At 38.7% G+C, this 23,268-nt stretch overlaps 3 protein-coding genes across 4 annotated transcripts; 2 read left to right on the top strand and 1 right to left on the bottom strand.

The window, feature by feature from the left end:
* The first annotated feature begins 768 nt into the window (after window positions 1-768).
* On the top strand, window positions 769-8,537 carry LOC137960480 (FIP1[V]-like protein). Of its 2 annotated transcripts, none has more exons than XM_068808115.1 (9): window positions 769-1,544; window positions 1,659-1,819; window positions 2,117-2,279; window positions 2,361-2,429; window positions 2,524-2,643; window positions 2,815-2,916; window positions 3,065-3,231; window positions 3,496-5,050; window positions 7,409-8,537. In XM_068808115.1, exons 1-9 carry the CDS (start codon window positions 972-974, stop codon window positions 8,057-8,059), a joined length of 3,561 nt encoding a protein of 1,186 aa, XP_068664216.1. In that variant the 5' UTR covers window positions 769-971; the 3' UTR covers window positions 8,060-8,537. The 2 variants fall into 2 exon arrangements, with proteins under 2 accessions (XP_068664216.1, XP_068664217.1); XM_068808116.1 differs by having other exon boundaries at window positions 2,117-2,243; window positions 7,409-8,536.
* Window positions 8,538-10,535: 1,998 nt separating this feature from the next.
* LOC137960481 (DEAD-box ATP-dependent RNA helicase 24) lies at window positions 10,536-15,778 on the bottom strand. Its single transcript, XM_068808117.1, has 6 exons — window positions 15,448-15,778; window positions 14,576-15,182; window positions 12,802-14,030; window positions 11,358-11,400; window positions 10,866-11,259; window positions 10,536-10,771 (listed from the first exon to the last, which is right to left on the bottom strand). The coding sequence occupies exons 2-6, from the start codon at window positions 15,171-15,173 to the stop codon at window positions 10,720-10,722; spliced, it is 2,316 nt and encodes a 771-aa protein (XP_068664218.1). The 5' UTR covers window positions 15,174-15,182; window positions 15,448-15,778; the 3' UTR covers window positions 10,536-10,719.
* A 1,623-nt stretch (window positions 15,779-17,401) lies between these two features.
* On the top strand, window positions 17,402-21,098 carry LOC137959089 (nuclear intron maturase 3, mitochondrial). Its single transcript, XM_068806387.1, has one exon. The coding sequence runs from the start codon at window positions 17,934-17,936 to the stop codon at window positions 20,160-20,162; it is 2,229 nt and encodes a 742-aa protein (XP_068662488.1). The 5' UTR covers window positions 17,402-17,933; the 3' UTR covers window positions 20,163-21,098.
* The last annotated feature ends 2,170 nt before the right edge of the window (window positions 21,099-23,268 follow it).

Raw genomic sequence — 23,268 nt, 5'->3', positions numbered from 1 at the left:
TAACTTTATATAATACAATATCCTTTTTATATAACTATTTCGTATTTAGATATTACAAATTTACAATTCGATTACAATTTAATACTATAAAAGTAAGTATTTCTTTAATTATTATATTTAATATATTTAATTAAATAAACAATTATTAATTTAATTTCCTAAAAGTCAGATATATCAAAATATTTTATTAATAAATAATTTCTATACACTTTACACCGCACTTTTCATTGTACATACTAACACAAACAAGTACTTTACACTACACGTTACATAGTGCACACTAACATAAACACACGGCATTTTTCATTGCAAACACTAAACACAAACAAGTGATTTACTTTCACTTTTACTCTCCCCAACACTTACAAAGTGCACTAACCCCCCCGAGTTAATATATGTTAAAAATGAAAATATGATTCAAGTACTCATTCTAAGGATTTTGTAGCATTCTTTTTATGATTTTGTTATACATTAGAATGATAGTGTTATTAGGTTTTTGTTATAAAGTGATTTTTTATAATTTTTATGATTTTATAAAAATTTAATTAATTTTTGTTATTATTTCATTTATTTATCTGATTATCCTATAACGTGGCTGTATCATTTTTCACTTTCATTAACCCTCAACTTATTCTAATCCACAGAGAAAATGATTCCTGACGCGATTTATCATTAAACAAAAAGCTAGGGTTTTTGTAACGACAAGATAAAACCCCCGATGCCTAGAGACGTAAAAAGAGTCTACCTTCTGCTGCTTACTCTCTGCTCTGGGGGGCGCTCGCGAGCTCTCGCTCCCGCTCCCGTGCCTTTGCTCTTTCCTTGAGAGACAGAAATCCTAACCCGGATCGATTCCTTCTGAAAAATGATGTTTTCCAGCGTTTTGATCTCTACACAATCGAAGCGTGGTCCTTTCGGGGCTCTCGCCACTATTAGCCTCCGGTGAACTAGGTGTTGTTTGTGGTCTTCTCAGCATGGAAGAGATCGATGACTTCGGAGAGCTTTACACCGACGACGCGGGGATTCATGTCAATGCGGGGATATCCTCCTTGCCGCGCTTCCACCAGTTACGGCTGGGGGAAGAGGAGAAAAGCAAGAGTGATGTTGATGGGGGGTTTTATCCACATTCTTGTAATAAAGATGCTATTTTCAGCGATGACGAGTCTCTTTCCTCTGAGCATATAGGAAATAGCGACGGTGATGCAGATCAGGATGAAAAAGTGGTTGATTCGGAACCCGCGGTCCCGGTTACAGAAGATGAGAATTGCGCTGTGGAGAATGGCAGCGATAGTGAAGATGACCTTCATATAGTATTGAATGAAGGCGACGGCGCGTTGGGTCGCTTTTCCCGATGTAAAAGTTCAGGTAATCGAAGAGGGGTGGACAGAGGTGACGATGAAGAAGATGATTTGGTAATTACAAGTAAGGATAGGAAACGACTGGACCCCTCACAGTTGACGGAGGCAAACGAGTGTTCGCTGGGTCATTCTGGAGAAAGAGCAGGGTCGGTAAAGGGTAGCTATCTTCCGCAGTATTCCCAATTCAAGGTACCTGAGCGAGCTGAAATTCATTCTGTTGTCAGCTAAGAGAACAGTTTTGTCTTCCGTATTGGTTGCTAACATCATTCTACTTTCCTATTCTGTTAAATTTCCGTCATGTAGTACGTAAGACTTCATGCATCACCTTTTCCAAGCAAAACAAGAAGCGCAAACGGGACTGGCCTTAATTTAACGTCAAGTAAATGTGCTTCCACGTCATCATGTGATTTTGGCAATTCAGCAGTCTTCCAGAATGGGTCTGAGTTCTCTCTTCCTCGAAATAAGTAAGACTGGTTAAGCCACTGATATAGGCATTCTATTGTATTGTTTAAAAGTGGATCTCTATTTGGCCGAGATGCTTTACTAATCTGTATCAGTAGATATCGATTCTGCAAAGTCTATTCAACCTTTTAATGGGCTTGGTTTTCTAACAACCACTCGTATGCTCATTCTAACCTGGCTGTCGCCTGACTTCTTCATATTGAAAAAATTTCAGTGTTGTATGTAACATTAATCACCATATGTTGCTTCGTCCTTAATTTTTTAATTTTTATAGGATGGTCATATCTGGTTTTTTGCAGGACAATATTAGACATAGGTGTTGAAACGTTTGAGTGGAAGCCATGGAGGCGTCCTGGAGTAGATATTACAGATTTTTTCAACTTTGGTTTGGATGAGGAGAGCTGGAAAGCATATTGCAAGTGCTTGGTACATGAAGTCATTTTTTTTATTGGAACACTTTGGGTAAATTTAGTGGTCTTTACCTTTTTTCTCAATTTGTAGGGCAAGGTCTCATTGGGATTCTTTTCTTGAATTGCTTATTAGGAGAATTTACGTCGGCAAGCAAACATGCTCTCTAGAATTCCTGTCTATGAATCGTCAAGGCCAAATCAAGTGAGTTACTCATTTAGCCATTTGGAAACCATCTTGACTTTTAATCAGTTGTGACTTGTGGCTGCTTCTCTTACAAGTGTTTACTGTGTCATAGGTACATGAAGATGAAACTCTGCATCAGTTGGTATCCTCTAAAGGCAAGACCAGTGAAGTTGCTCACAAAGACAAATTTTCTTCTGAAAAACTTGAAAGGGATGGTATGCACCTTGAAATGGTATGCTTAGCTTAAACTGAACGAGTATTTTGCCTTGTCTTTTTGAATAAATGTTTTTGCTGCTGACCTTGTGCCTTCTCTGCTTGTTCGTAAGCTACAATGTATATCTCGTACTTTCTCCATAACAATGATTGCTGAACCCTTTCGTCATTTTTTTGGTTACTCATGTAGCCTATAGGCAAAGCAATCCAGGTTGAAGGCGGCATTTGTGAACGCCGTCCATCAATGGATGTAAGGTGTCCACGACGACGGGATTCTGATGTTGTCATAGAGGTTAGCTCCTTGAACCTAGGAAATTCCTGGTTATGAAAATCTGATCAACATGGTTGATTTCAAAATGCTTTTGACAGTTTATATATGAGCTCCAGGTGAGTTTAAGCTTGTCTCTGTTTTAATTTATATACTGTATTCTTTGCTGCAGATTCCTGTGAAGGATTGTACAGAAGATTCTACTGTTTCAAGCCAGGATGAAGTAGATCATTCTGGGGATTCCTCAATGAGAGTGTCAAGGAATGGGAGTTCAGATGTGGACAATGATCAAAACATGAAACAACTTGGCAATGCAAGTGAAGACAGCAGGAAGTCCAGGTTCCCTTCTTCATCTCCTTCTTCTTCCATTGAGGATGCTAAATAACTGCATCTAGTATTCTGCTTGCAATATGCTATTATATGACAGCATAGCCAGGATTAAACTTCTGCCATCGTAGCTATTTGCTATTTGAATCTATGACTCATAGATTAATATGTATATTGTTTCCTTCCAATTGTTCATTATTTTGTTCTGAGTCTTCTAAGCTTTTTTTTTTTTTATTCTTCTCACTTTTGTTTGCCCCATTTTATTGACTTGACTAGGCACCCAGAACAGGAGTCCACTTGTCTTTCCAAGTGTGTGGAGGTAGATGGACCCCTGCATCAGCAGGGGGAAGGACATACTACAGGGGTAACTGAAAAATCAAAAAATGTTGTACATGAAGCCAGGGATGAAGATATCTTAAGGTCTAAGTCCACAGCCGAATCACCGTTACAGCATCAGTTTGAGCATAGTGAAAGTCCATCTTATCTTGAAAGTGATCAGTTCTATGGCTCTGAAAGTGACTCTGGTAAAACAAACACTGAAGGTAGCAGTGACTACAGCTCTCAAGACAAAATCAACTCTCAAGAAGAGCAGAACCATTCCATTGGAAAAAAGCTCCATGATTTGATGGAAGTGAAGAGAATTGTACACAATGACAGGGGTTCCTCTGGGGAAGACAAGAGGAGCACTTGTGATGGTGACCACCATCCAATTGTTAGGCACAAGAATGTGCCCTACAATGAAAGGCAACAAGTTTCTATTTATGATGAAAAAGACTTATTTGACTCAAGGGGGAGAGAAAGAATGGTGTCTCATTCCAGCAGAAGACTTGGTCAAAAACAGTTTAGTGGCTTCAAACATTTTTCGAGGAGAAACCGGGATGACAGAGAATATTATTTGGAGCAAAGATCTGAGCTTAGGGATGATAGATTAAGGCAAAGAGAAGGTTATTTTCATGAAAGAAGACACAACAACTGGGAAACTTATAAGGAATCTATCCCCTCAGTATCTAAAGATCTTTACTTATATTCGGAGCAGGAAAGGCACATGTGGCACAGAAGGAAAAGCAAGTATGCCCAAAGAGAAAGATATGGAGAAGCAGAAGAATTCATTCAAGAGAAGTATGAAAGACATGCCGCTTACTGTGGCAGAGAAGAGTCAGTTATTGAGAAGTATGATAGGCATGTGCCACGCTCTCATCAAGAAACAAGGGACGTGGACTACAGAGAGAGATATGATCGCCGCCCACACCTTGGTTCGGATAAAGACTGGAGGCATTCAAATAATTATAGATCTCCATCTCCTCGATCTTATTGGGAATTTAAAATTTCACATAGAAGAGACTGGTGTGAGTTTATTCCATCAAGAGATGGTGGACGTGATTCTTGGAGATCAAATGAGAGACACCTGAGGGATTGGCGATCTCCAGAGAACACCAGCCTGCATTCTAGGAGAGTTGGAGATGAGTATTGGCATGCTTATCATGAGGGGGAGCACTATCGTTCTTCAATGCATGGAAAAGATCTTGACTCCGGCATTGGTGATGATGATATTGATTATCTGGATAGAAGAAGATTTGGGTGGGAATCTAAACCCACAAACTGTGTCAATGATAGTTCAAGTTTTAAGCGTCCTGATCATGATGGATCATTTTACCATGAAACACGTCCAAGACTTAGTTGTATCTCTGATAATAGGTGGTCTGCTTTAGATCACCAGTTTGAGAATGGCAGAAAAAGTACAATAAGAGCACATACAGATTCAGAGTGTTTTAAGCATCTGGCTACCTTCAGGAGCAGGGATAGCAAATATTTAAATGATTGGGAAGGCCAGGTAAAGTTGGGGAATATGAGTCTAGCCCCTTGTATATCTGTACTTCTATAAATTGTGTTCAATCATCGTGGCAACACAGGTTTCTAGTTTTACTTGCAATGCCTGTATCCAGTGGTAGAGACCATTATATGCATTATTTTCTTTGATAGTTGTGAATATTGCTATCTCCAAAAGAAGCATGGAGGTGTGACCATGAGAACAGCTGTAGTTTCAATTATGAAACTGTTAACATGTACGAGGGAAAGTATTTACAGATAATGAAAATCCTGCCTGGTTAAACATGTGCAGTATAAGGCTACTGGTAACTACTAAATTACTTAGTCCAAAAAGCATGGGCTTCAAGTTGAGTCACATTTTTGTTGTGATTTTCATTGTCTGTTCAAAAGATCTCAACATTGGTTTGCCATGTAATATGGTCTGTCTTCTCAATATGGTTACTGTTGTGGGACTACTAAATTACTTAGTCCACAAATCATGGGCTTCAAGTTGAGTCACATTTTTGTTGTGACTTTCATTGTCTGTTCAAAAGATCTCAACATTGGTTTGCCATGTAATATGGTCAGTCTTCTCAATATGGTAAAGATCTCAACATTGGTTTGTGCTCTTGTTGTGGGATGACAGCTAAGAAGTAGAGCCTATGCTTCCCTATTGATTTTCTGTCTGTTAGATGATCTGTATTCTCGTTTCTACATAACTTGATTCAACATCTAGAGGTTATTACCTCATGTTTTTTTATTATGCATAAATCAATTCAAATCATATACGCGATTCTTATAACATTGTTATTGCTTTTTGAATCTGTAAACGATGGAATATATGTGCAGCTTCTGAACATAAGGTCTCCAAATTAAGCTTTGATGTTCTTCTCTGTACTTGTGACAGATTTCATAGTGATTCATTTTCAGGTGTAACACCAAAATTTACTCAAAGATCTTGTGTTACACCTCTCTTGCTTTCCCCATTTTTTTGACTGCCTGGATACTCAAAGCTGCAGCTAACAAAACTGTCAAATAGTTGTTGATGAGCTTCCACATTTCTGAAATTCTTTTTTGCTATGCGTGGTGAATGTTTGCTCATCTCATATCACTGACAGGTTACATTTGACTCTAGAGAAACCTTTGTCAGTTTAGCTTTCAACTGTTTTTCAGTGCCAGCTGTTGTACAGATTTGTATGTGACTCATATTGGAGCACCTTCTTCCAAATCTATTTCTAATGTTTGTCATTGCAATTATCAAAATTTGAGAGAATGTCTTAAACTTTTAAAATTTGGGAAATTTTGTGTTTGATAATTCATTATGACTTTTGGAATTTCTTTTATTTATAATGTGGAGAATATGCTACATGATTTGTATATTTATTGTAATTGGCGGTGTCACTTCCCCTGAAGTGTTCAAATTGTTTAAGTTTGTTGAGGATAGCTGTTAATTTGGTTTACTTGGTATCTGACACTTGCATGGTAATTCGAGTTTTGTTGTGTAAAGTCAGGTACTGAGTTTTGAGTTTCACTTTTTTTTATCAATTTCCTTGGAGAGAATTCAAGGTTGCTAAATTTCAGTGCTTTTATATATATAGTATTTTTTTGTGCTTTATCTCATGTTTTACGGTCATTGAGACATCTTGTTACTCACTCTTAAGAGTGAAATGGTTGTGGATATCCCGCCAAAGATAGTGTGCAGTGGTAAAGATTGTATGTTGTAGTGCTCCTACTGTCATATTTACTCTTGATTACCATTACTAGGAAAAATTCTGGTAGCAATGCTTTATCAGAATGTTTTAAAAAAAAAAAGTAAAGATATCAGAAGCAGAAGCAGCATTACCCACTTATGCTTTTTTTTTTTTTTTTTTTTTTTTGATAGAATACTCAACTAATGTTTCCCTTGAAAAGAAACGTAGTAGCATTCACAGTTGTTTCGTCTTGTTTGATTTAATCCATTTATGATGTTAGATATAATCAACTTGTGATGTTCATCACAAAATTTTAAGGTGGTTTATGTGGATTATGTTTCCTGCTGATTGGTATTTTTACTTTGTGTTAGTTGATGACTTTTTCCTTTTATATAATGCTTAGCTGAGTTTCTTCCTATTCTGTACTTCTGCCTGCCTTCATATTTCAAATTTCACATCACTAGGTCCCGTTATTGGGGATTTTTAGGAAGTGTTCCATGGAAGTGCTGCTTTTAACCGATAAAATTTTCAATGCTTTGTTTATACGGGCATCAATTCTGTAGTGTAATTTGGTGTTTTTGATCAGCCAGTTAAAAAGAAAACAAGGTATTTTGATTAACCGTGTACTTTACTGGGTATGTGAGAGTCATTTGTAGATGCATCTCATGAATTAGCTTCCAACTTTCTTGCAGCACATGTCACAGAGATCTTCTGGGCCTCAAGATATTAGGTTCCATGGGTACAGCAAGGCAGATCTTTCAGTTCACGAGAACTGGGGATCTGTAAGGCATTTGGATGAAGTAAACAATCAAAAGGAGTATCAGCTCGACTTGCCGAAAGTGGAAAGCAATCGTTTCTGTACCATATCAGAGTCTAGAAGTTGGCGATCAGATAATTTGGAGCATTCCAGTGTCAACAGCAAGAAAATTCAGTATGACAAGCACTCTATTGTGCAACACAAAGAAGTCTCAGATATTGGGAAGGGTCAGCCAGCACAATTTGCATATGGCGAGTTAGCTCCAACAAGAAAGAACAGAACTATAGAGAAAACTATTCGAAGTGCAGTTGTTGTTGCAACCCAAGGGGGCATCATGGAGGATGAGAAGATGCAGTCAGAAGACGGTGTGGATCAGAGTAGTAATAGAGGTAATGGTGAATTTGATGATAAACGAATTCGTGAATCTCTGGCAAAGATGGAAAGGAGAAGGGAGCGCTTTAAGGAACCCATTGCAATGAAAAAAGAGTCAGATGTGTGCCTGAAGCCACTAGCTGTTCCTGTGGATGAAGCAGGAGAAATAAAGCAGCAGAGGCCAGTCCGTAAGAGGCGTTGGGTAGGGCATTAGTCTTTGAATATCAGTATTATGGTCAATTGACGGTGGGGAGAAGAAGAAAGCAGACTCAGAGAAGCAGAAAGTTACTCTCCGCCAGATTTCCTTCTGGTTTCTCTTCATTCATGACTGTTCCTCTGCAAGGAATAAAAAAAAAAAAAAAGACTCATCGGATATAGAAGAAAATACATGTAAATGTATGAGGATTTTCAGTCAATTAGTTGGATTACTACATTTCCAAAACCCAGCAATCCCTTTCCGTCGGTCTATGAGATGCTGAACCACGTTTTGCACTGATTTATGAGTGGACTTATTTCCTAAACCTAAGATAAGATAACCTCTTTAAAGCTTTGTGAGTATATTTCTTCCAAACTTGGCATAAGAGTCTTGCAGTTTATAATGGTTCTTACTGTAAAACTTCAAGGTTCTACATTATCAGTTCCGTCTCTGTTCTCCAGTAGCAGACAGATATCTCAAACTCAATCCATCATACATTTATGACATTTTCTGTAGTTTTTTATTGGGAAGAGTAAATTCACAGAGGATTCCCGTGTCCACTCCATGTTTTTCATTTGTAAACTCGATCGTGATTCACAGCCAAGAGGTGGGTGAAAATTATTCCATGGAGACCTTGCTGTCACTGAACTTTTGTCTTGGAGTTGGATGATGGTTTAATAAATTTGTTTACAAATGACCCATCTCATCCGCTGTACCAGTGGCTTCAGAACTGAATAATGGCACTCTTGCCGTTTCCTTCTCTTTGATCTCAATCTTCTCACCTCTTTCGGAAACCCCAGTTGCGGCCAGCTGCTGCGTCCCTTCACCACAGGCATCGCCCAGATCGAGTTCAGGTCATCCACCAACATAATATCCCCATTTCAGGACCCCCATATCTTCCTTCACCTCTTCTAGTTCCAGGAAAGCCGCCGGAGATATGTGCTATTCTATTGTCGACCGAGGAAACGAATCCAGTGCCTTCATTATGTCTCTTTGAAGGTGCATGAGTGAAACGAACTTTATTGACACGAAGAGGCTAGTTACCTTGGAAAAGTTAATCGATTTGGTGAACCCGTTCATGGCCATGATCTAGCAAACAGAACTTAGATTCAGATGCAGTACACTCAGAATCCAGAGATTACTTATATCAACGTTGAAGAGTATCGAGAAATCCATATATGCCCATCGGAACGAGGACAAAAAGGAGAGCCGCCAGCATTGGTTCACACAAGGACGGCAAAGAGAAACACAAAATACAGTAGAGTACGCGAAAGAGGCCTAAGGAGAAGGATGAAACCTGTGTGAGTTGCTTGCAGGAGAAATCCTGAACTCGGGAACCTTCAAGGAAACGCACGTAATCTTCGAGCGTAACATCCTGAGCTTTCCCCATCGTCGTTTATTTTCCCCTCTATGATAATCTCGACTCTCCTCCTTTTGTTGGTCTGAGAGAGTCTGCTCTCATGGATGAATCGTTTCGTATTCCTTCCGATCACTCCCTGCGGCTTCTCTAGGGCGGAGTAGTAGGCGATGAGGGGCGTCTGCTTTTTCTGTGCATCGAGGCAGTCGGTCCAATCGTGACAGCTTCCGCCCGTTCTCTACTCTTGTCAATTAACTGAGCACATAATCCTAAGTTGAAAAGCTTTATTATGACTGTGGTTGGAACTCACTGTTCCCGCAGGATATTTTTGCCAGAATGCCTTCAGAAAAAGGAAAACCTGTAGGATTCAGAAAAAAACTGGAACAAGAGAAAACACATGGCTTAGAACACCCAAAACTGGTTTCCAGAAGAGTGGAACTACCCTTGATAAGAATCCTCAGGCAATTAACTCGCCTCTCAGATCAACTAAACCCTGAGAGATAAACCTTTTTTTCCAACATGACGCCCTTAAGAAGTCGCCTGAACAAAAACTCTCTCCTTTGAAAAGCATCTGGAGCAAACAAATCAGTTTCCTAGATAAAAAGCTCGTGTCTCAGTTTCAGCCACATCACCTGCAGTAATAGTTTTTTTCCTCCAACCTACCACACCCACAATAGCAAGATGATATCTCCAAACAAGAGCTACACAAGTTCAAAGTAATAAAACAACAATGCCCACTGCCAGTGACCCATCCTTGTTTCTTTTATACAGAGACCAGTACATTTGTCTCCGAAAATTATAACAAAATAATATGTGCTCACATGAGTCCTCACGCAGAGAAGCTGCCTTGCCTTGAAAGGTTAATCAATGGCTCATAAGGTTACTTCTGTGGCAGGCAAATACACTATTAGTAGTCCAACATACTAGCAAATGCCCAGTTCAAATGCTCTCATATCACCCTACAGTAGCAATCATTGCATCATAATATACCAAGAGAAAAATACACTTTGCGATGAACAGTTGCATCAAGTCAGCAAACTGCAAAATTTTGAGGCGCACCGAATACACGAAGTAGTCTTGGTGACTCCTGCTGCAATGCACTAGAAAACTGTCCGCTAAGGATGACAGACACAGAAGTTGCCAATTTGTAAAATTAGACTTCAATATAAAATAAATGAATGAGCAAATTTAGATGCCTGTCACCTCTACATAGAAGTAGTCCTTAAAGAGAAACAACTAAGTAGCCAAGCATACTGGATACAGATGGTTACACAAATTATCCTTCAAAATACATTTTCCACACTAGAACATCATAGCAGAACTAACGGTCCCAACCTGATGGACGCTTTCTTTCTCGGGGCCTATCTCTTGAACTGCAATCAACCCAACAAAAAAAAAAACATAAAAGAGAAATCAAAGCTATTTTAAACATGATTAACTATTAAGAGCGAGTTAATGAAAATTTACCTTTCCAAATTCTTCTTATTTCCATTATCCTTGGAACTGTCACCCGCACTATCTGCAGGCCTAAAAGTGGCACTTAATGAATTAAATGCCTGTGCAACGGTGGATTCTCCACCTATGGAACCACCAGAAATAAAGCCAGGTAAGGCTGTTCTCTTATTAGCAAAGGCACTGGAATTATTCCTTGAACTTGTTTGAGAATCTGATGCAGCAACAAAGTTGCTCTTAAACTGAGTCATCATTCCAGTCTTTAGTGCATTCACTGTAGATGATCGATTTGAAACGGACTGAGTTGATGGGTTGGTTGACTCAGGATTGTAGCCAATTCCAAGGCCAAAATCCACTCCTCGTACACCTCGCCCACTTCCACCCCCACCCCCACCCTTTGCTCTTTTCCCTGTCAAATATTACATGAATTGTATTATCAACTGAAAAATAAGCTGGAGGGAAATTTTTGAATTCACAAGTGGCAGAAATGGCAGTAATAATATATACCAGATCCTTTTCTTGAATCTCGCTTGGCTTTAAATCTCCCATCCTGAGGATTATATAATACACTCCAATGTTAGGTAAACAACTACTTACAACTGTTGATAACTCTTGTCACCAACCAACATTACAATTTTGTACAGGAAGGAAGTCTTCACAAACATGGATAGGACAGAGAGACTTAATTTAGAAGTAAGAATCACCCAAGAGATGAATTGCCATTATTCAGATACGTATGAGGGTGTTAAAACACGTGCAAGAGCAATGGTAAGCACACAAATGCACTTCCTGTATGACGCATTCAACTATCAGCTTTGAGGCTCCACCTTTTTGCACTTACCTGGATGAAGTAACTACTCACATGAAACAGGCAATCTCTTTTATTCTATTCAGAAGATATGGCTCTCACTGATTAAAGAAGTGATTGTGCAGATACAAACTAGATCTACATATTGCGGGCATTAGAATCCAAGGGTTTCAACTGATCTAAGGATGAATACACAAACACTACAGTTACTAGAACAATAGAGCCAATTCAAAGTTATATTCATCTCTTCCCATTACCTAAGCTCTAGTATTCGAAAATTTTACATGGTCAACAAGAACACCAAGAATATAAAATGTTAAAAGGGATAGTAGCATTTTGGTTGCCACATAATAGGTGCTTGCTAAGTTACCAAAATAAAAAATAAAAAATAATAGATGCATACTAGAAAGGATAGAGGGGAAATTAGACAAAACATTAGGCACTTCATTTTTTTCTTGTTTTGAAGCACTTTTTATTTAATAAAGAAATAAATATGCCTTCAGCATCCCAAGCTAAAGTAAAGAACTAAATGGAACTCCCGACTCATGTTCAACACTTATTTTTACCCAGCCTCGTGGGCAAAGATACCAAACTGTGGAGATTTAGATATAACCATTGGCCAGAAAAAAACCAGCTCCAATAAGCTTGCAGCTGTTTGCTACCAATTATAATAAAACAAAATTACTCATTTGTACAAGAACTTCTCAAATTGCCACTCAAAAAAATATTTTCAGTATAACTTTAGATTAACATACACAAAAAAACTGATTCAGCCAATCTACAATCTGAAAATTCATTATTGAAATCAAATCTTCAGGTGACAACTTGGAGTAGAATCTTACTTATCCACAAAATCCTACAAGGATTGTCATCCATACAAATTGTTAAATTTGGGCTGGTTCCTCCTAAAATGACTAAGACAAATTTAAGAAACCTCTTCCTACCAAATAAATATACGATTTTTTCACATATTATCTCATACACAACAAATCTCACTTTCAAACAATTAATCTGAGATGTGGAACACATGCACAATCATAAACAGGTGGACGTTTTTACCCAAAAACTAGATGAAACAGAAAAATAATGTAAAATGGCAACATTCACAGGCTAATGCAAAAGAGAAATGAGTAAAGAAATTACCTTCATGGCAAGATCCATCAGTTCCACAGAGACATTCTGCCCAGCAGCTACTAAACTGTTTGCCAGTTCACCCGCAAAACGAGCATCTTTCTGTGTGATAAGAGTGTAGGCAGTGCCATCTTTATCTCCAGCACGCCCTGTCCTACCAATCCGATGTACATGCATGTCCATATCTCTAGCAATATCAAAATTAACCACTGATTTGATTGATTTTATATCAAGCCCACGGGCAGCCACATCAGTTGCAACAAGAACATGGTAAACCCCTGATTTAAACTTTTGTAAAATTTCCATTCGCGATGCCTGGTCTTTATCACCATGGAGAGCTCCAACCTTAAACCCGCTTTGTATAAGCTGAGTTTCAATGTCATCCACAGTTGCTTTCTTTGAAGCAAAAACTAGAACATCTCCATTATCAATCAATCCAGGAAGCTTCTCAAGAAGCCAAGGCATTTTCTCAGCATTAGAAGGAATCACATTTACAACTTGGGTAATGTCCTCATTAGCCATCCCAACCTCACCCACTATAACTCTCACAGGGTCCACAAGGATTTCACGAGCCAACTTTTCCACTTTGCGGGGCATAGTTGCAGAAAAGAGCAGAGTTTGCCGGTCAGGTCTGATCTGGCCCACAATGGACCTTATCTGAGGCTCAAACCCAAGATCAAACATTCGATCAGCTTCATCAAGGACTAGGAATGTTGCTCTCGACATGGTCAAAGCTTTCATCTTCAGCATATCAATCAATCTCCCAGGAGTGGCAACTACTATTTCACAGCCTGCCTTGAGTTCTTTAAACTGTTCAAGTTTAGACATTCCACCATACACTGCAGAAACTCTTATTCCATTAGACTTCGAAAATTTCTTTGCCTCTAAATATATTTGATGGGCTAACTCTCTAGTGGGTGCACATATGACACCTATAGGACCCTCTTCTTTCTGGAGTTCAGGTTGGTCCATGATATGAACAACCATTGGGAGAACAAATGCAGCAGTTTTCCCAGAACCAGTTTTTGCAATGCCAATAATATCTCGACCAGAGAGTACAATTGGTAACGCCTGGCACTGAATAGATGTCGGTCTCTCATATTTTTGTTTGGAAATAGCACCCATAAGAGTTGAAGAAAATCCACAGTCTTCAAACAGCTTAGTTGGCCTAGGAACATCAAACCCTGAGACACGTATAGCCAGACTTTTCCTATATTCAGCTACCTCTTGCTCACTCATTCCTGAAAATCAGAAATCATAAAGAGAGTTGGGTCTAGTTCAAAACATAAAGAGTGTTGCGTAAAGAACATTTGACTTGAAAGGCAAGTAAAATCATTATGAAGCAAAATGGATATAATCAAAAGGCAGAACAGATAGTTCCACCGAGTTTCCATGCATATTGCATAGTTGGTAATAAGTTGTTAGTCAAAAACTGCGTTGTTTGAGTGCAAACACAATTTGCATCGTAGCTGGAAATTGGAGATAGAAGTCAAGATGTTTCGAGCAAGGAAATATCAGGAACTAAAGACAACTGCATTAATGTTTAACATGTCCACACATTTCCCTTTTTGTGAGGACGCATCATTTAAAAAAAAAAAAAAAAGGATGACAACAAGTGATGCTTGATGTAAAAAGAAATAAATGTCATTCAATTCCAATCATGAAAACATTAAAATTTGTTTGCATGTCATACAGTGAGTACCTCCATTATCCTAGTCTCCATTACACTTTCTTTCTTACAGATAATGGAAATAAAAACTAATCTAAAGATGTTAAGAAAATATACCTGAAATGGAAGGCTTTTCCTCGTAGAAATCCTTATCAAATGGCTCGTAATCGATACTACTATGGTCCAAAGCCGGAATTGGCTCAATGTTCTTCTTATCAACAATGATTGGATTATCATCCGAATGGTACTCAATCATCCCCGCATCCACAGCCTTTGCAGCAGCATAAACCTCTTCATCCGAATTGTACCCAGCCTGAAGTACCTCCGAAGCCAGTGTTAGCCCAACATCCTTCTTTGCCCTTAGAAAACTCTCCACGGGATCATCTTCTTCGTCATCTCTATACTTTTCCGCTTTCTCTTTTGCCTTTGGGGGCGGCGGCGCCCGCATCTCTTCGTGGATCCCTTCCATGAAGGCATCAAGGGGGTCAATTTCTGCATCACCACCGCCCCCACCATCCTGTTGCGCCCCCGAACGTTCTACGGGTTCGCCATCATCGTATTCAATGTTGTCGAGATCGTGGTCTTCATAATTATCATGCGCTCCACGGGCGGTGGGCGGCACGTAAAGGCGTTGAGGGGCCTGTGAGCGCTCAAAATTGTAGGTCGCTGGCCGGTTCATGCCGAAGCCTTCGAACCCGAATTTCCTCTTCGACATTTTAAGCACCTATCAAAATAATATTTCCAAACAAAAATAGTATCAACAGGAAAAGGGATATCTAGAATTGGATATAAGCAGGAATTAAACCCCTCTATGGAAAACCCTAATCCTATCTAACTGAATAACATGTTCTACTGCTTGCTATCCTGTGAGATTTCGGAAATCCGTGGAGGACGCGAGGACCCTCTTATCTTCCCCCTACTGTTTTCTTCAACTCGGTGCCCGTTCTTCTATAGAGAAAGCAAAAGTCTAAAACAAAAGTGGAACTCACAGAATCAGGCTATTGCAGCTGAGTTTCTTTGTAGTGGCCTCATGGCTCGAAGTAGAGTTGCCCAATCTGAGTCCAGGAGTGGCAGGGAAACAGCGAGGTTTTTAAAGGGGCACAGCTCCTCTGGCTCTTAAATTCTAAACCGACTAGGAAGTTGGAAGAGAGGAAACGGTGGTGCACCGATTACGGTGGCACGGAGGCCTACTGGAAAACCAAAACTGGGTTTAGGGTTTGCTTTAGAGGAGGAAGCGTGAGGAACAAACTGAGTCTGAGAGCAACTTACGGTGAACAAGAAGCAAGGCAGGGCAAATTACGGAGCCGAAGTGGAAAAGACGATCGCTGGTGGAAAAGATTGACGATGATGCTGATCAGAACGAATCATTATTTAATTATTTAATTAGTGGATTTTTTAATGAATAAAATAAGATAAATAATATAAAATTAAAACAAAATATTAAATTAAATAAATAAATAATAATATACCGAGGTTACTTATATAATATCTAGATACTTAATCAAATTTTTACTTTTACAATATCTAAATTAATTTAATATAATATTAAAAGTTATAAATATAATAAATAAATAAATAGGGTATTTTAATAATAGAATAAGATAGATTTTAGTTTAGTTTAAATTAATATAATAATTATAAATTAAAATATTTTAATATTTTAATTAATTATAAAAAATAGAATACTTGAATAAAAATATTTACTTTTATAATATCTAGATACTTGATCAAATTCTTACTTTTACAATATCTTAATTGTCAAACGCCTAGCCAATCGGACCCAACAGACCGATCTCTTAGGAACGGAAAGTTACCACTCACATTAATTATCACTCTTACATTAGTATTTTAATATATTATTAAAAGTTATGAATATAATAAATATTTATAAATATGATATTTTAGTAATAGAATAGTATGAGTATTTCAATAAAAATAAGATTAATATTTTCATTTAAATCCAACTAAATTAGTTTGTACTTGTCAAAAAAATAAATTAATGATAAAAAAAGTAAAATTATAAACTGATCCAAAAACTTTCGGAATCGCAACAAATGGTTAGCTTATATATTGATAGAAAATTAACAAAAAAGAAGAAGGAAATGCTCAACGACTCGATATAAATAGCAAGGAAGACAAAATCCACATTGAATTTTCCCCCTTTCTCATACATGTAGAGAGAAGAAAAGGAGATCCAAAATTTTCATTCAATTTACTTTGATCTCTACTCGAATCGAAGAGCTCAATAAAAAAATCAAATTGGAAGTGAAACAACCCACAACATATTGTACCTCTACAATAAAAATAAGTCATCAATAATATGGCATTAGCTACATGATTACATGACCAACAACCCTCAATGATCCAATCCCCATGATTGCCATGACCAACAAGCCCTTGTTTTTTAGGCAGATGAGCATACCCAATTGTTACAGAATGGGACCAATGAGTTGATTATTGTGGAGGTCGATGTTGTTGGGGTAAGCGCAATAGACGAGTTGAGGCAGGATAGGTCCGATGAGGCGGTTGGAAGAAAGGTTGAGAATGACATGAGATAGGATCGAGAGGAAGGCATCAACAAGTGTCGAAGCTCAAAACCAGGCATCGACGAGCGCCAAGAGAGGAAACGATGAGTCTCAATGTGGAGCGTCGAGTGAAAGTGAATTCACTAGTATCATGGAGTGAATTTGCTTACACTCGTTTTTTTACTTGAATTGTGTAATTCACTTTTACTCCCACTTATATAACACACTAACGCTTTTGAGCCACTTTCCCGTGAAAGTTAATTACATGGTACACTAATAGGCCCAAAGTGTTTGCGTAAGGAAATATTGTTCATCAGAAAAGGTTTGGTCTCCGTGTAATTCGAACCCATGATCTATGGCTCATACCCGCAACAATTAATTTTATCAATTTACTAGATTTCCTGTTGTTGGTCTATAGGTCATACTCTCTCCCTCTCCTCCCGTCTCATCTCCACCAGTTTTCCCCTCTCTTCTGTGATCTTCATCAACCCTTCTGCTTCAATCGCACAGTTAATTTTTTGACCAGGAAGGCGCGTCGATTTAAGGAGATGATGGCGAAGAAATGGAGAGAGCCGAAAGAGAGTCTTTTGGTTTTGTCTGTGTTCGGCGAAAGAGAGAGTCTTCAGGGTTGCCCCTCGTTCGTCCCCCTTTCTCCTTCTCAGAAGAGAAATCCGGGCAACAAAAAAATTTAAATCCCTGAAAATTTGTGAAGAGAGGGAGAAATGGGAGCGAGACATTCCGTCCCTTTCCACGCTCTTCTCTCCCTCGGTTTCCCTCTCTCCCCCTGTTTTTTCTTGCAGGGCGGAAGAGCGTGTAACTTCCACGTTCATTCTCACCCTGCTTGCTGAATCCGTCCTTCGTTCAAGTTTTACACCTCTCGCCCTTTCTCTTCCATCGATTTTCCACCTGCCGCCTTTCCCTTCGATTTGTTATATTTCATTCCGCTTTCAATGCTTATCAAGTATAGAAGATTCTCTAAATTGAATCCCAGGGTTTCATGCTTCGAATCCCCCCGACCGCTATGCACCTCCACCGCATCGCCAATTTCGAGAGCCGACCTGGAAACTCTAGTTCTCTGCCAATACCGGGGGGGTCAGTTCCACGACCTTCTTCGCTCCGTAATCTCTACCCCGCCCGTTCTCTTGGCTGCTTGTCAAAACCTGGTTCCTGGGAAAAGATCGAGCGATATCGTATCCATCCGTTTCCCCGTCGATACCCTAGCTCTGTCACTCCAGACTGACAGTTTCGACGTGGGAGTGCACTGCGTTCGGTTGCATCCGTCCAGAAAAAAAGGAGAATCTTTGATTCTGTCGGACCTCCATCTCAAGGTTGTCACTGAAGCAGTCCGCATGGTGCTTGAGGTGGTTTACGACAGCCGATTTGCCACATTCTCTTACGGTGGCCGTGTCTCCATGGGCCGCCACACAGCAATTCGCTATCTCAAGTCCTCAGTTCAGAATCCTAATTGGTGGTTTCGTGTTCATTTCCATCAGCAGAAATTCAACTCCGACCAAGTTCAGAAATTGGTTTCAATCATGAAGAATAAGATTGAAGACCAGGTATTGATTAATTTAATTGTAAAGCTTTTTGAATTTCGAGTAGTAGATATAGAACTTGGCGGTTTTTGTTTCGGTAGGGGTTTTCCCCAAGAGAGTGGCTTGAATTCGATCCTTGTAAATATTTACTTTAATGGTTTAGATAAGGATATTCAAAATGTTCGGTTAAATATCAATGAGAAGCATTCAGAACTTGACACAAATGACATTGCAGTTTTTCATAAACCAGTGAGAGTATATGCTGTTAGATACTTAGATGAAATACTGGTGATAACCTCTGGTTCAAAGGTGCTTATGTCAAGCTTGAAAGATCGTGTTGTTAATTTTTTGGAGCGAGAGTTGGAAGTAAAAGTTGATAAGTTGAAGACTGCATTGCACAGTGCAACTCTAGAGAAGATTGATTTTCTTGGTATGGAGATCCAAGCAGTTTCTCCGATGGTTTTACATCCACCAATGTCTGAGAAGGCAATGAGGGCTCAAAAGAAGTATCTTAAAATGAAAGAAATGAAGGCTTTAGAATTGAAAAATGCTCGGGAGACTATTCGGAAGAAACTAGGAATGAAAATTCTTAATCACCTTTTTAAAAAATTGAAACGGATGCAGGGGTTCCAATCTGAAGCCTCAATTGAGACAGAGGTTAGTGAGATGTTTAGAATGTGGGCAAACGATGTTGTGGAAGAATTTTTCAGGTCTCAAGAGGACTGCTGGAATTGGCATTGGAAACTATCCTCTGGTGACTTTTTTAACATAAGAAAGATTAGAGATCAGTTGCCAGAAGACCTAGTCAATGCTTATGACGAATTCCAAGAGAAAGTTGTTAAGTATATGCAGCCAAAGCGACTTCAAAAAGCTTTAAGAGAAGAACAAATGAAGGAAAGTGTCGAAATGCAGAAATATGATAACAGCATAGTGGAAGATTTGACTAAATTATGTATGAAAGTTATTGCACCAATGAATTTAGTTAGAAATGCGGTCAAAATGGCAGGATTTACAAACTCAATGGGGAGGCCACGTCCAATTAAACTACTTATTCCACTTGAAGATGTCGATATTATAAAGTGGTATGCTGGTGTTGGTAGGAGATGGCTCAATTACTTCTGCTGTTGTCGGAACTTCAAAATGGTTAAAACTGTTGTGAATTATCACTTGAGATTCTCATGTATCTTGACCTTAGCGGAGAAACATGAATCTAAAAAAGTGGAAGCTATCAGGCATTACACCAAGGATCTCAAAGTTGTTGATGCAAATGGTATGGAACAAGTGTACTTCCCTACAGAAAGAGAGATTAAAATGATGGGTGATAAGAGCCTCTCAGATCCTATTCCTGTGGATGGGGCCTTATGTATGTCTTTGATCAGATTAGCATCTGATGACCCTTCTGGTAGGTGTGTGGCTCATTTCTGTGATAGAACAGACACTATTTTATATCGAGTGCGTTTACTACAGAATCGTCTAAATGTTGATCCACAAGATCCAAAGAAGTGGGTTATGGGTATGGGTGCCATTCATGAAAGTCTGAATCGGAAGTGTCTTCCTCTCTGTACAGAACACATTAGCAATTTATACTTAGGCAACATAACTCTCCAGGATATAGATTGTGCTTCATGTGTGGATGTTTTGTAAATCTGGCTAGAATGCTGCTCAGAATTGGGCACTATGTATTGGATTTTGGAGTGTCCTGCCCTCTACAAGCTGGCTATGAGTTCTATGTTGCCGCACTGGGAAAACTGTGTTGGATGTTTGGATACTTGATGCTAGTATTGCAAAACATGGTCTCTGTTTAAGAAGTATTAAGTTTATAGTACATGTCGTGGTGTTATCTTCCAAGACAATGTCAGTCCGAATCAATATTCTAGCCAGGCAGTAAAAGGAATGTTTCTACAGGGCTACCGGTGATTGCTTAAACTTATTTTGACCCAACAGTCACTATGTATTTGTTGCACTCCTTAGGAGCTGTACTTGCACAAAGTGATTCTTGTGGAGCATAAAAGGTGGTGCTTACAAGGGCTACAATCTGTAGCCTTCCGCTAATGCACTTTTGGTTTATTTGCAGGGGCCTTTGGCACAAAGTTCCTGCAGAAACTGGTATCTGTCTTCCTGCAGGAACTGAGGTGATTTGCGGCTCTTGTCAGAAGCTATTCTTGGTTCTCTGCTGCTTATCCTTTGTGCTCACATCCTGTTAGAGCTTTGCTTGTTGAAGGCATGAAACAGCTTCCTGCAGGAGACTAGGCCCTTTATTTTGAGCCAACCATGTGACTGGAGCCAAACATGCTCTCAACATATTTCACATTTATTATTTCCTAACAATTACATGATTAGGTTGAAGACAAAATGTTTTTCTATCCATGTTGGTGTCCTCTCTTTGTTCAGTTCAATTCCATTTGACCATCAATTTAACAGGGTATTTTAACAGGGTGCATATTTAATCATCTTTATGAATTCAAATCATGAAAAATAGGCATGGAAGAAGGCCAACAGTTAGGTGGGATAGTAGGAAAGTTTTTTTCTTTTGAGGTAAAAGATGTTGTGTAGGTGAGGTTTAAAGTTGTGATTTCAATGTGGTGCTCTCTCTTAAATCCAGCCTTTGTAAGATAATTACTTTGGCGGACCTCATGTTGAACTCACAATATGTATCCTGCACTTGCGTGTTTATTAGATTTTCTTCTTAAACTTTCTTCTATTTGATTGTATCATATTGTGATTGGTTGGACTTAGTAGTGTTATTGTTTAAAAGCATCACTACTTCCATCTTTTTTTTTTTGTGGTTTAATTTAATGATGCATTTTGGCAGAATTATTTGCAAGAGTGGCCAAAAGAAGCGTCTTCCATGTTTAAAAAGATCTTTGATAGCAACAATGTCAAGTTTAAGTCTGTCCTTGAGTGACAAATGTAAGCCATTCACAGCTATATTTCTTTTATTCTTTATTTTTATTTTTTCCCTTAGAAGAGTTTGTTTTTCAGTCAATTGTTGTTGTGGACCATGAGATCAATCTCCCTCTAGTGCCCAAAGTTAGATAATTGTAATTTATAAACTGGTTTTATGTGGCCTCTTTGGTTCCATAAGAAAGTGCTCAATCAGGCTGCATAATCATGGTGCCCTGTTTATGTAATGCATGTGTGGTAGAATTATAGCTTCACTTGCAAATGGAACAGTTGGTCCAGTTGTAAGGTTAAATGTCAAAGGAGAGAAGCATTCAGAGCTTGACCCCAATTACACTGCATTTTTTCATAGACCTGTGAGAATATATCCTGTTGAATTGCTGGACGAAACACTGGTGATAACTTCTGGGTCGAAGCGGCTTATGTCAATCTTGAAAGATCATGTTGTTAATGTTTTGGAGCTAGAGTTGGAAGTGAAAGTTGATAAGTTAAAGACAGTTCTGCTTAGTGCAGCTGTAGAGAAGATTGATCTTCTTGACATCCAAGCAGTTCCTCTTATGGTTTTACATCCACCAATGTCTAACAAGGCAATGAGGGGAAAAATGAAGGGGCTTTAGAATTGAAAAATGCTCAGGAGACTGTGAGGAAGAAACTAGCAATGAAATGCTTAATCACCATTTTAAAAAATTGAAACAGATGCAGGGGTTCCAATCTGAAGCTTCAATTGAGATAGAGGTTAGTGTGATAATTAGAGAGGACTGCTGGAATTGGCATTGGAAACTACAGTCTGGTGTAAAAGAGGAGATGAGAAACAGCACAATTGTAGCTGCAATTGTTGGCAAAGCTAGTTATCTAGCTTCTAGCATCAACTGATGTTGTGGACATGTCTCAAATCTAGGTTTTGCTATTACAACAAGCACAATTTTTGTATTTACTATTAGATGAGCTACACTGGATTGAAGGGTAAAGAGAGGTTTAAGGTTCCCACAAGGCCACAAGCCACTCCACAAATAACCACGGCTGTACTGAAAAAAGTCGAGCATGATTTGTTTCATTCAGAAGGTTAGCTTGGGTATTAGCTACAAACCAACAACCCAAGTAAGATGAAGTTTATTCTTCCATTTACAGACTACAATTTCAACAGAAAGATATGTAGAATTTCTTAGGGAACACATATGCAGTATTTTAATAGATACATATTACATGATGCAATTTGTTTGTCAAATTCAAGCAATAGTGACAATGAATTCAATTAATAAAATGAATACAATTATTTTAATTGGAATCACCCAACTAAACTTGGGACAAAAAAACCAGCAGCTTACTTCGATTTTAAAACTGCCCATTAAGTAATCTCTAAGTGTTGCGTTAATCTAACTAATCTTATAACATGCATTGATAAAAAAAAACCTAGGTTCGAGTTTGTAATTTCATCCTGCGGGTTGGAGACAGGGCAAGGAAAAAAACCAGACAGGTTTCGGGTTGAAGATGGGTTTTCTTAAACCTAACCAGAATCTAACTCACATATGAGACAAAGATATAAAACAAGGTTGAGACATGTTGGGTTTTACTGGGATAGGGCGGAGACGGGTCAAGTTTACTAGGACGGGGGTACAAGGATGGTGATCGGGTCATGTTCAGGTTTCATGAATCGGGTTATTCTCGGGTTCGAGTTTTGGGATTAGGGATCGAGTTTGGGTTTTGATAAACCTGACTCTGACCTGACCTATGCCCACCCCTATTGTCCTCTCTTGTTTAATCTTTATTTTTCCCCTTGCCTTCCTTGTCTCTGAATTAATTTGTGGGGAATAAATTTAATTTCACAATAACCTGAATATTTTAGCTTCTA

The sequence above is a fragment of the Aristolochia californica genome, unplaced genomic scaffold (genome assembly GCF_029961685.1).
Source record: "Aristolochia californica isolate CCGP_79_NKW_82.1479 unplaced genomic scaffold, dmAriCali1.0.hap1 SCAF_3, whole genome shotgun sequence".
NCBI lineage: Eukaryota > Viridiplantae > Streptophyta > Magnoliopsida > Piperales > Aristolochiaceae > Aristolochia > Aristolochia californica.
This window is presented reverse-complemented; position numbering and strand designations above follow the sequence as displayed.

Coding starts and splice junctions, on each gene's coding strand:
- LOC137960480 (XM_068808115.1), top strand. CDS start 972: ATGGAAGAGATCGATGACTTCGGAGAGCTTTACACCGACGACGCGGGG. Junction 1,820..2,116: donor TTCTCTCTTCCTCGAAATAA/GTAAGACTGGTT, acceptor GGTTTTTTGCAG/GACAATATTAGACATAGGTG. Junction 2,917..3,064: donor ATTCTGATGTTGTCATAGAG/GTTAGCTCCTTG, acceptor TCTTTGCTGCAG/ATTCCTGTGAAGGATTGTAC.
- LOC137960481 (XM_068808117.1), bottom strand. CDS start 15,173: ATGTCGAAGAGGAAATTCGGGTTCGAAGGCTTCGGCATGAACCGGCCA. Junction 14,031..14,575: donor GGAAAAGCCTTCCATTTCAG/GTATATTTTCTT, acceptor TCTGATTTTCAG/GAATGAGTGAGCAAGAGGTA. Junction 10,772..10,865: donor AATAAGAAGAATTTGGAAAG/GTAAATTTTCAT, acceptor GGTTGATTGCAG/TTCAAGAGATAGGCCCCGAG.
- LOC137959089 (XM_068806387.1), top strand. CDS start 17,934: ATGCTTATCAAGTATAGAAGATTCTCTAAATTGAATCCCAGGGTTTCA.